General features: G+C 47.5%; 1 protein-coding gene across 4 annotated transcripts in view; it reads right to left on the reverse strand.

Annotated features, from left to right (window-relative positions):
- The window catches only part of PHKA1 (phosphorylase kinase regulatory subunit alpha 1), a 1063236-nt gene that overhangs the window by 375183 nt on the left and 674711 nt on the right, over positions 1 to 13342 (reverse strand). For all 4 annotated transcript variants that reach the window (XM_078663812.1, XM_078663811.1, XM_078663813.1 and 1 more), the window contains one exon: positions 7959 to 8053. In XM_078663812.1, coding sequence (XP_078519938.1) covers positions 7959 to 8053 — 95 coding nt within the window. The remainder of the gene's footprint in view (positions 1 to 7958; positions 8054 to 13342) is intronic.

Here is a 13342-nt window from a genome sequence, read left to right on the forward strand (position 1 = left end):
AGCTGAGAGCATCAGCAACATCCAAGGCCGCACAAAGAATAAACACAGCCAATTCCCTGCCATCCAAAACATCGCCCCACAGATCAGCACGGGCACACTCATGGGAGTCATGAGAAAGAAGGGACTCCACAGATTCCCACAGGCTGGAAGTAGCCCTAGCCAATACACAGATTATTGAGCGCCAGCAAGGCAGCACTGGAAGAAGCGAAGACGTTACACCCCCATGAATCCAGCCACCAGGCCTCCCGAGACGGAGGAAACAACACCACAGGCGAGGACGGAAAACCCTGCCCGTAGAAGAGAATCCGAGTAGAAGGGTGGAAGAAAAGGCAGACAGGGTCGTGTGGAGCCGGAAGGTGGCGATGCAGGAGCGGCTGAGGCACCGGATCACCCGTGGCAGGGCGCCCCCAGAAGAGAATTATGGAGCAACGCTTCAAAAGGAAGGAACAGCTCCCGTCCACCAGATCCCTGGTGGAGAACTTCCAAAAGGTTACCCGTAGGAAATGGAGTGACAGGTTCACCCATCCACAGAATACCAGCGGCTGTGGAAATAGCCCGAACAAAGGCAACACTGGCCTCAGTAGGGTGTCGCAGAGGAGAAAGCAATTAATCTGTGGGCGACTGCTGCAGACTGAGCCGTCCGTCCCTAAGTTCAGGGTGAAGCGGCCAGCCCCGGAACAGTGGGGGATCCACAGATGAATGGGGAACCTGAGGGGCCCCAGGGGAAGGCGGTGAGGCTGGTGGAAAAGCCAGCTGCGAGCCACGGAAAGAAGGGTTCGAGGATGTAGGCTGTGGGACGGTAAGGAGCCTTCCCTGGAAGATGCAGGTGAAAAGGCAACAATGTGGCGCCCTGTCTCCGGGGAAGAAGACACCAAGAGATGACAGACCTCAGGAGAGGAAGGAACCTCAGGAGACGAATCAAGAACCCGATGCTGGCATGGCTCCGTGGAGTCCGATGTCGAACGGCGAAGGAGTGGGTATTTGCGGCGCCAGGTCGACCTCTGCCACCACGTGCTCCCCAGGAGAAAGGGGCGGAGTCAACGCCAGTACGGTGAAGGAGCGGTGCCTAAAAGGCCCCGGCTCGGCCACAGACTGGGCAGCCGCACACGTCGAGGACCGAGAGGGACTCGGGAAAACACCACAGGTCCCAGCCTCTACCTGTGTCTTCATCGGAGCCGGGGAGGAAGGCTCCCAGCGCCGAAACTGTACCGGCGAGGCCCCCGGGCGAGGCAGCCGCCTACTCAGAGGACCGAGGGGGACTCGGAGGCAAGCCCGAAGTCCCGGCAAACACCTGCGACACCACTGGGAGCCCTGTAGGGATTTGCGGGGACGCCAAGCGCCGAAGAGGGGAGCCCTGAAGGACTACCCCTTGACGATACCACCCTCCTACAACCTGAAGCAGAAACCGTTGGTGCTGGGGCCGGAGCCCCCGACGACTCCGGGGATGTCCCGGCGCGAGGCAAGGGATCCGCGGCCGTCTCAGGAGGTGGAGGAGGGGCCAAAGAAGCCTGCAGAGCCACCGCGTAGGCTGTCATTTGGGCCCTAGTCGCCCCAACGCTGTGAAACGGCGGGTAGGAAGGCGACAGGCGGGGGTGCATGTCTCTAGGGGCGCCGGCGCCCACCGCTGAAGGAGGACAGGGCCTCAGAGACAAGCTGAAGGACCAACCAGTCGGCGAACAACGCCCTTGGGGCCGTGGCGAGGGACGATGTTGCAGATGGAATCGGCGGCTCCTTGCTTCCGAGGTAGGGGACGGACGCTAGGACGAAACCGACCTGGACAAGCGGACCAACAGCAATTTCATCCGGCGCTCGTGCTGTGACTTAGGATTAAGGTGCTAACAGCCATCGCAATCCGTTAAGTCGTGGTGGTTGCCCAGGAACCACATGCAAATCTGGTGAGTGTCCGTCGCGGACATGGGACGTGCACAAGAGGTACGCGTCTTGAAGCCCGAAGGCATTCGCACACTGTTCCACTAACGCCAAAGCATGAAAAAGGGAAGAAGGCCTGAAAACAGGCCAGGATACAATCCGGATCCGCGTTGCACACGGAAAAGAGAAAAAACTGATGTACGCGTGCAGGGGTGAGACTTATGTATCCTCGCTGATGTCATGGATGCGGACGACATCAGGGCGGAGTCACGTGGTGCCGTCCCCCTGGCACGCAGGGATGCTGTGGCAAAAAGTTTCCGGATTCAGTCTCACGCCTGGGTATAATTCTACGTTAAGGCATCTGCGGCTAGTAGTCTGTCTATCAGATGTCCCATGTTTAGATTTTTGTTACATGGCCTCCCAATTACAGCATGCAGTGCATTGGCTAGATAATGAAAACAACTGGGAGATGACCCTTCTGGCGTATACGCATTAAGGTTACACACTACCTGAAATTTTGATGCGTGGAAAGGGTGTTCCTCCCCGGATCCCATAAATTGCACGACAGGTGGCCCTGATTTGGGGAACCGTGGTTCGAAGGGTGGTCCATCATGCTCCATATGCCTTTGATATGCCCCTCTGGGTGTTACGCCCTTTCGCCTATATAGCAGACTCTGTGTCTGTAAGAAAGTGGAGGGAGGGAGAATGCCGAACACTAGGAGACCTGTATATGGAGGGCAGGTTTATCACCCGAGAAGATGCAATAGCCGACTTTAACTTGGGAACAGGACAATTCCTGCAGTATGAAAAGATCTCAAGTGTGAATCATGAAATCTGCCCGTGGTTCCCAGCAGAACCCCCTAGTACTAACACAGTGAAAGTAGTGCTATACATGGCTCAGGGTAGACGATTAATATCACAACTATATAGAGCCTTGAGAGATGACTTACCTGGTGGAGTACTGCAGGTAAAACAGAGATGGGACGCTATACTTAAGGAGCTGCTATCTAATAAAGACTGGGAAAAAGTTCATGAAGGGGTTCATACAGTCAGCTCTAACGCATGATTTAACACCTACAATATAATCTGGTTCACCAGGTATACCTCACCCCGAACACACTACATACAATCTACCCTACCCACAGTGATGAACGCTCGATATGAAAGTTAAAGGCAGCGGACTTTCTCCATATGGTTTGGACTTGCCCACACTATTTTCATACTGGGAAATGCTGATCACACACCTTCAGAGAGCCACAGGATGAGTAATTACTATAGAGATCCGACAAGTACTGCCAGACCTATTACCCCCAAAAAATTAAGCAGGCGTTACCTCACATTGAGATTAGTGCAAGCAAGACGGTGTATTTCGATTACGTGGCTCAGACCTAGGCCCCCACAGGTAGGGGAATGGATGAAACATATGTACGAATGGGCGACTGCGGATAGGGTGCAAATGAAGCTTGTTTGAGGAGGATCTCCGGGCATGGTCCCAAATGCTGGTAGAACTTATAGAGCAAAATCCAGGGACTCAAAGGTCTGCGGGTGAGACGGGGCTCGTATCGATGTTGGGGAGCACGGAAAGGGAATTGGCATGAATTAATGCTCACTGCTGGTGAATGGCATGCAACAACCATGTACACAGTAAAATTGATATTGTGGCTCTAGGTCTAAAGTGAAAGTGGGGAAGGGGAGGGGAAAAGGGAATTTAGGAGTTGGGATTGGCAAGATATATGTAAGCATCATGAAATGTATATTATGCAGATGATGTACCACTGATGTGGACAAGCAGCTGGGCATGCGGACACTTCCTTGTTTTGTCTCCTTACTTTGTACGGTGGATTATTCTGAATGGTGAAGGCGATATGTTCTCCTCCTTTATTATGAGTGGGAGGGAAGGGAGAGGAACCACGCTGCTGTCAGTATATGCCTGCATATGATGCCTATGTGATTAACAAATGGCATGAAGTTTGACCACAGGAAAGTGTCACTCGTTTTTCCTAAGAAGTTGCTAAATAATATTGTTTTGCCTAAATAGCCAGATTTCTCTTTTAGGTTTGCCTAATTCCTTTAATTAATATGACGACCATTCAAAAACATTTTCAGCTCAATCATGGTTACCTTCTAACCATGCACATTGGTAGGAGGGCAATATCTTACATTATGCAAAATCTGGGAAAATATGTTGCACAATGTATGGTGTTCAATTTCAAGTGCAAGAGTAGACTGGTGACAGAGGTGATAGAAACATTTCATAAAGTGTCAACTAGGAATACTACAATTTCTTCAGGCAACTGATTTGCCCTTTGACCTGTAGGCAGACTCTAGTCAATGTATGAGTTCACTTAATTAGCACCCAAATAAGAGACACCTGGGTATTTTCATATTATATAATGACCATTTGTGCAATAATCTTAACTTAGGCTGAGCACTGAACTATGCCGCCAAAGATCTCAAACCTTATGACACCCGTAGAAGGAAGAGGAAAGTAGTCGTAGAAAACCAAGCCACACATCACTTTACATAACTAAACATACTTTACTTAGATCATCACATGATAGAAACATTTCATAAAGTGTCAACTAGGAATACTACAATTTCTTCAGGCAACTGATTTGCCCTTTGACCTGTAGGCAGACTCTAGTCAATGTATGAGTTCACTTAATTAGCACCCAAATAAGAGACACCTGGGTATTTTCATATTATATAATGACCATTTGTGCAATAATCTTAACTTAGGCTGAGCACTGAACTATGCCGCCAAAGATCTCAAACCTTATGACACCCGTAGAAGGAAGAGGAAAGTAGTCGTAGAAAACCAAGCCACACATCACTTTACATAACTAAACATACTTTACTTAGATCATCACACTAGTGCTAAAAATCTAAGAAGACATAATATCTTCTATACTTTCAACAAATGAACCCATAGGGCCCAATAATCACAAATATATTTCCATAAGGTTACTTCCGCTAAATCTGAACTAGGAATTTACAGGAAAATCCAGGAAATACTCCTAGATTTAGACAGATGCACACCATATCCCAAGAGCTGATGAATTGACAGGTTAGGTGCAGCCAAAGTTCTCAGTACTTTTGATTTATGACACAAGAGTACTGATAGATTGGTATAAACCCTGGAGCAAAAGAGAAATCAGCATTATCAAACCCAGATGGGCATCACCAGTTCAATGTCCTCTTGTTGTTTAGTCAATTAGCAATGAGATCTCAAACTCAGATGCAGTTATTTGCCTATTCATCTTAAGTCAACTCTACCTTTGATTAAAGAAGTATACCACTCCAATTTTTATTTAGTGTAGTTTAATAACACATATTTAATCTAATTCGATAGGATGACTTTCTTTTTCACAGGTTACAAAAGATATTTGCAAGAAACATTAATTCAATGGTTTAATATTCGCACAGAACGCATGTCAAGTTAATTTCCGTTTATACAAAAAAGCAAAATACTTTTATGATGGCGTTTCCAAGCTCAATTGGTAGAGCAATATTCAACAAGAGATGACAGTCCCAAATGTTGCAGCTATGTTCGGTGAAGAAGACGCTTGTTTCGTCATGAAGGTGACTTTGTCAAGGCTTCAACATCCAATCACGAAGTTGTGTCACAAAACGTACAGAGTGTTTGACCTATTGAGCCCGTAAACGGTCTTGAGAACTTCTGAATGTAAGTCTCAGATTTTAACCATACGATAAATGGTTGAAACTTGAATACAGAAGTAGGTAGAACTGTTAAGTCCATGGTTGGAATATTGAGGTTCAGTATATTCACCTTGAGGCTATAGTCATTCAATTCAAGTGAGCCATGAAAGGTAAAGTTGCAAGGTGAAGACGTGTTGGAAGTTATATTTCAGGAACAGACCATAATAAGACTGCTGCATTCGATAGTTTGCAATCCAGTAGAACAGGCAGCAACTACTGGATTGCCGACTACCGAATGGGTAGCCTACCAGCACTTCGAAAATCGCCTACAGTCTCCCTTGGAGTAGAGGAGCTAATCTCCCCTGCAGTCCGCAGGCACCGACAAGCAGAGTCTGGTCCACCGCCTTGCAGCCCACTGACCCCACGGACGCCACAGGCAACCAGGAAGAGGTACTCGTGCTCTAGAGGGCCAGATTTGTCCCCTCGCCATGTGTGAAGACACTAGGATGCATTGGAGCCGTTCAGCACCAACCTCTGGGGTACTGGACACACTGCACCAAGCACCAACAGTGAGGGTGCAGTCCGGATTATCAGTGCACCATGACCAAGCAGCCGTCAAGGGACATCATCATCACTGAGACATACTTCATGAGTGGTGGCAGCTTCCCAGATTTTGCCCCTGGAAGCTGTTTGTCGATAACCGAGAGGACCAACTTTGTACAGCCAACCTAACCATTCTGCGGCTGAGCTGCCTCACCTGGGTACTGAAGAACCAGCTGTGCCCCTTGCTCCATGACTCCTTGCGACCCAAGCAACCATCTGGAAACCCTCAGACTTGTCCCCACTACCCCAGTGCAGCCTGTTTACAGGTTTACTTCTTCATAGCACTTAGCTTCCAACTTCACCAGCACTCTCCTCCCAGTAAATTTCAGTTAGTTCCAGATGACCTGCTGGTAGCACTTTGGACATTGGCCCTCTATTCTCTGAAACCAAGGAGAAGCCCTGAAACCGACTGTAATTATCAGTATGCATATATGACTTTTTCTTCCATAGGATTGCATTGTGCATCAATGCGCACAACTTTGAAATATTTACTTAACTGCAAAAAATTGCTAACAAAAACAGTACTTACTTTTGAACAAATATATTGATTCCACAACATATATGAAAATGTGTTATTTTTCTAATTTGGTCTCGGATTTAATCTTTGGGTGCGTCTCATTTATTACCTCTGTGAGTACAACAAATGCTCAGCACTACCCTCTGATAAGCCTAAGTGCTTGTCCACACTGACACAAAAGAAAGAGTTAATTTAACCTCTGTAAGCCAATTGGGGACCCACTGGACTCTTTAGACAGTGTACTTCTTGTTAGTGCACTACATAGAGAGGCAAGTTCCTACACCTCTTTAAAGCCCTCAATATGCTGCAGCATTGCCAACTGCCCTCGGAATTTAGGAGGCACCAGCTGAGGAATCGGTTTCCTGGCCTGAGACCTTGTGGGTTAACAACTCACATTGTGATGCCCTTTAGGCTTCTAGTTGGTTTCAGAGGAGCAAAAGGGGGTAGAGTTCCACTTTATTTTTCTATTCTTTTCCTTGGATTTCATTTAGATTTACCAGAGGACTTCAAATGTGAACGTGGCTGCTGATAGGAGAAGCTGCAGGAGTAGGGCCGAGCCCACACCCCGACTTGAAATGGGATTCAAGTGAATGCCGCAACAACTTCTTGAGTTCAGTGACATATAGTTTTACCTCCAAGTCCCAGATCACCTTCAGGTGCATGTGGAGACATTTATTGCACGACTTTGAGTCATGGCATGGGCCTAGACATCAGAGACACCTCGTATGTGTCTATTACCAATATCTGTTTACTGCAGTGACAGCATGGTTTGAAACCTGTAGTTTTAGGAGGGGACATCATTCCTTAACACCCTAAAATTGTCAAACAGACAGGTTTGGAGCAGAGATTTGGATTTACAACGAAGAGCACAGAAAGGAAGAGGTAGTGTTTATATGCAGTTCTGCTCCATCTTTTCTGGGGTGGCACAGAGTCAATGAAAGCCGCACAGAGTCAATGAAAGCCACACAGAGCCACCTAATGGCATGCAGGAGTACTGCTGAAAAATGGTCCTGGTTCCAGTCTGGCACCTGGGGAATGGGAATATTCTTAGTTGAGTAATCTGAAGTTAGAAGTATCCATGAGATATATATATACTTTTTAAATACTTGTCTGTTGTAGTTAGGTGTGCGTAAACTATTTAACTTGGTTGTGATGTGAAAGCGAAGATCTTGGCAGATGATCTGAACATCAACATTCAGTCAGCTTAGAGAATAGCATTTCTCAAAGAACTAAAGGCACCCATTTCTAAACTAACTTTTCAGCTCTTTGATGACATACAAAACGTGGCAGGATTGAATTTTTATTTTACCTGAGCCTCTTTCAATGGTGGATGTTTCGAGTCTAGTAAATCAAGGGAAGGCTGAGAAGACTGAAATAGCTTGGTTGGAAGGTACATTTGAACATCTGGAAAAGAAAATGTTAACGGTATCAGCAAAAAAGCATCTTTTGCAAGCTGCTTCATGTAATCAAGAAAAGCATTACACTGAAATGAAAAAAAAAACATATGAGCAAATGTCGGGGTTATTTTCCAATTTGTGGTTTCAATGGCATTTGGAAACCCAAGGTAGAAAACTAAACATTATACACATCAACCCTTTCCATAATTTAATATAAGCTGATCCCTTGGGCAGGTTTCGGCAGGCAGAGAAGGAGTGTTATCTATCAAAAACCACACACAGTGACCTGTAATTGCACAACCCTACCTCAGGGCTTCCCTTAACACACAAGGGCATCAAAATACCTGGTGTCCCTTTACCCTCTCCTACCATTCTCTAGGACTTTCTACTCCAACACCCTTGTGAGCTGGAGGGGAGGGTGGGGGGCTTCTTCACTCACTGTTACAGAGTGGACAGCAAGTGCCATGCAAGAACGGAAATCAACTCTGCACTCTGCATGATAGTTTAGGGCAACTGTGATTTGCGGCTCTACAGTGACTCTGGCATTTCCTCACATAGATTGCATATGGGAAATATGGTTGACCACTTTGCTCCTGAATACTGCTGGGGTACATCTGGTACATGAGATTTTGGAGACCCCCACTTAAGGGGCTCTGCTTATATTAAGGGAGAGCAAGAAACCCCTTTTATTGGAACATCACTATTCTAAAACGTACCTTTGGCTGTGCCCATAGGGTACGCATTTTTGGGAATCCCAACTGAAGGGATTACACTGGGGTTTCTCTCCACCTGCATGGTAGGTGTGTGAGCATTCTAGTTGTTGGTGGTGAATTACGACAGAGATCTAGCTATCCTTACTGGCCCCTGAAACTTTCAATAAGCATTAAAAGTAAGATTGTACGAGAAACATTATTACCACCTGAAGGTAGGAGACTCTTTTCCAAAGTCATCAGCTGCACTTATGCATTTCTATAGGACTTTCATGTCACCATAGCTCTTTAATTTCTACCTCAAGCTATCAAGGTAGTTGTCCAAAATACTGAGTGAAAGTCTAGGTCGCCTTTCTTCTGTCCAACACATTCACTGTGATAAATTAAAACCATGGGTCTGCCCTTGATTTTGTTATTACTATTGCAATTAGTGCTGTTGCACAGGACAGCTCGGTGCAGTATTATTTGCTAGACCACATTTTCTTTTAAGTGGTTCAATATATGATTACTGATGAATGGGAGTCTCTACTCTGATTTGGAACATAGGCATGCCCTGGAAATGATCGTGTTTTAGAGGCAAGCTAGGAAATTCCAAAGTGTACCACAAAATCACTTAACAGTGCCTATCTATTGCTGTACCTAAGCTCCATGGGCCATAAACCCTCATTTATGCGGAATAATGCTCCTGATCCTCAAATGTTTATGTTAAGATGTAAAAACTCCTAATCCGAGCGACCTCACTTGGGCTATCCATTAATTTTCTAGAAGACCTGTTATTGGTAAAAAGTTACTTTAACAATCTGATGACATACGCATTGTGCTCACTATGACAGTTCCTGCATGGTGCAGTGTAGCACTTCAGCTGGGACTACCTGAAACCCAGTCATTGCACCTCCTTTAACATTACTTTTGGAGGATTTTGTCTGATATCAAAATCAAGAGTGTTACTTTGATTAGAGTGACAATTGAACGAACAAGTTAATTACCTTCAGTAACGATATATCTGTAAGAGACATATATTAGTGATAGATTCCTGATCTTAGAATTACTGCCAGGCGTCAGACTACATCAGGAGAATTTTTTCCTCAGCAGTACCCTTAGCGCCGAGACACCATTTTTGGTATTTGAGCGCTTTATAAATGTCACTATCATTATCATCATTATCATCATCATCATCTGTAGGTGGCGTGGGTTGAATCTGCGTTCGTCGTCGGCGCTGTGATCGCCGGGATGACGTCGCGGTACCTACTTAGAAGCCATCCCTGCACGCTGACTTCAGTTCTTTACATGACATTTCACGCCAGATGCGCAGAGCCATGCAATACAGTGACCACAGGTGCACTAAACTAGGGCCTGGAAAGGGAATCCCGTACTCTAGAAGTCAGTTTTCAGAATGGGGAGGATGGGTAAAGCAGTAAGGAATCTATAACTAATACATGTGTCTTACAGATATATTGTTACCGAAGGTAAGTAACATGATCATCTGAAAGAGACAATTATAGGTTCCTTACCTTAGAATATATACCTCAGAAATACCAACCCCGGAGGTGGGTCTGCAAACTAAGTTCACACCTGAAAGTCCTGGAGAACTGAACGGCCAAAGAAGCCATCTCTCCGGAGTTGACTATTGAGGCAGTAATGCTTGGTGAACGTGTGCAGTGATGCCCACGTAGCTGCCTGGCAGATGTCAACGAGGGGAACTCCACATCCCAAAGCAGTAGTGGCTGCCATCACCCAGGTGGAATGGCGCACAGTCCGACCTGAGGCTCTCTTTTCGTCAAGGAGTAGCAGATTTTAATGTAAAGGACGACCCATCTAGAGACGGTCTGTTTTTGCCCAGCCCGACCCTTCTTGGCACCCACATAGCAAACAAAGAGTTGATCATCCAACCGGAATTGATTTGTGCGATCCAAATAAAAGGATAATGCAATTTTTGGAGCCAGACAGTGGAGTCTCTCCTCCTCTTGGCTTGGAAGGGTGCGGGGGGAGGGAAGAAGGTGGGCAAAGTGATGGTCTGTCCTAAGTAGAAAGAGGTAACCAATTTGGGAAGAAAAGAAGGTCTAGTTTGAAGGGCAATCTTGTCGGAAGAACAGCAAGGGAAGGAGGTTTAGAAGAAAGAGCCTGCAGCTCCCTCACCCTGCAAGCAGAGGTGATGGCAAATAGAAAAGCAGTCTTTAATGTCAAGAGTCTGAGAGGACAATTATGTAGGGGCTCAAAAGGAGCACACATAAGGTAAGTTAAGACCAGATTCAAGTCCCACTGGGGCATTACGAAAGGAATAGGAGGTAAGAGGTGAGTAATGCCCTTAAGAAATCTATTTACAATAGGGAACTTGAAAAGAGAAGGCTGATAAGGAAGGCGAAGAAAAGCCAAAATGAGTAAAAGATAGTCTTTAAGGGTGCCCAGAGCAGAGCCCTGCTGGGCCAAAGAAAGAATGAAGTGGAGAACCTCTAAAAGAGGGGCAGAAAGGGCATCGACAGTATTTGCTGTGCACCATGCCACTAATTTGTTCCATCTACAAGCGTATACCATTTTAGTGGAGGGACGTCTGGCTGCCAAGACGAGATTACAGACTTCGGGAGGAAGGTCAAAAGCTGCCAGCTGTCGCCGCTCAATCTCCATGCAAGGAGATCGAGGCTGGACAGGTTCATGTGGAGGACCGAACCCTGTTGTTGCGACAGAAGATCCTCCCGAAGAGGCAGTCTGATGGGAGGATTGATGGCCATGTTCAAGAGCTTGGGATACGAGACTCTTCGTGCCCAATCGGGAGCCACAAGAATGATTTCGGCCCGGTCGCGCTTTATCTTCTTCAGCACTCTGGGCAGAAGTGGTATAGGCGGAAAGGCATATAGAAGACTGCAATTCTACTCGTGACGAAAAGCATTAGCGAGCGAGTGCCGCCTTGAAAATTCCAATGCGCAGAACTGCTGACATTGCACGTTCTCTCTGATGGCGAACAGATCTAACCAAGGCTCTCACCACTGCTGAAAGAGACCTTGCACCACCTCCGAGTGAAAACGTCATTTGTGATCCACCAGGCACCGCCGGCTGAGTTGGTCTATCCTGGCATTCATTGAACCTGCCAGGTGTTGAACCAAGGCCATGTCCAGAGGCAAAAAGGCTCTTGACACAGGGTCCATGACCCCACCCGCTGGATTTGTTGCAGTACCACATGACGGTGGAGTTTTCTGTGAACCTGCACTACTTTCCCCTTGAGGGAGGGAGGGAATGCTTTCAGTTCCAGACGGATCGCCCAAAGCTCCAACAGGTTGATGTGGGGTCTAGACTTCGCTGGTGACCAGACACCCCTGATCTCCGCCTCTCCCAGGTGGCTTCCCCATTCCAGAAGTGACACATCAGTCACTACTGTAAGGTCTGGTTGGGGAAGGGAGAGGGATCTGCCTCTGACCCACCAATGCAGTTGTTCAGTCCTCTCGGAGATCCAGACATAGTCAGAAAGATTTCCATGATGCTGCGCCCACTGGAACTTCAGGTCCCACTGCAGAGCCCGCATCTGCCACCTGGCATGATCCACCAGCAGGCTGCAGCAGGCTATGAGGCCCAGCAGCCTCAGTCATTCTCACCGAAATTCTGTATAGTGGCTGAAACATCGGACTCGCTGCTCGGGAGGATAGGCCCGACACTGCACTGTATCCAGAACAGCTTCGATGAAAGGGAGCGTCTGAGAGGGATTCGGTGGGACTTTGGCAAGTTGATAGTGAACCTCAGTGGGTGCAGGAGGTCCGCCGTAGTCTGGAGGTGGGAGACGACAGCCTGGGACAAGCCCGCCTTCAACATACAGTCATCGAGATAGGGTAAGATTGGAACCTCTGATCTGCGCAGATGAGCTGCCACCACTGCCATCACTTTTGTGAACACCCGAGGGGCAATGGTAAGGCCAAAAAGGAGCACGGTGAACTGAAAATGCTCATGGCCTACTGTGAAATGTAGATAGCGTCTGTGGGCTGGCAGGACGGGAATATGAAAATAGGCGTCCTGCAAGTCCAACATCACCATCCAGTCTCTAAGGGCAGACAAGATCTGAGCCAACATGAGCATTTTGAACTTTTCCTTCTGGAGGATGCGGTTGAGGGCCCTGAGGTCTAGAATAGGGCGCAGGCCTTTGTCCTTCTTGGGCACGAGAAAGTTGCGGGAATAGCAACCATGATCTATTTCTGGCGCAGGGACCAAAGATTGTCGCATGGAGGGAGAGATAGTCTCAAAGGGGAGGGAGTAGCCTCTTCGGACTATTTGCAAAACCCACCTGTCTGACGTGATGGATTGCCACTGGGGGAGTTGATGGCGAATCCTGCCGCCCGCTGGCTGTTGATGGGCCTTAAATGTCAGACAAGGAGGGTTTTGAGGCTGCGGCAGGGGGGTTGGGGGTGGGTGGGTGATGAGGGTTTATTCTGGCCTGCCCGCTGGCTCCCAGACCTGTGAGGTCACTGGGTCTCACATCGAAGCCATGCAGAGGTTGGGCAGCTTGCGTGAACCAGTGGTTAGGCTGGGCCGGACATGGCTGGGTGTCCCTTCCATAGGTACGATAGGGGCGAAAAGCAGACTGGAGTGGGCGGGAAGACGCAGCG

Source organism: Lissotriton helveticus, chromosome 10, assembly GCF_964261635.1.
Source record: "Lissotriton helveticus chromosome 10, aLisHel1.1, whole genome shotgun sequence".
Lineage (NCBI taxonomy): Eukaryota > Metazoa > Chordata > Amphibia > Caudata > Salamandridae > Lissotriton > Lissotriton helveticus.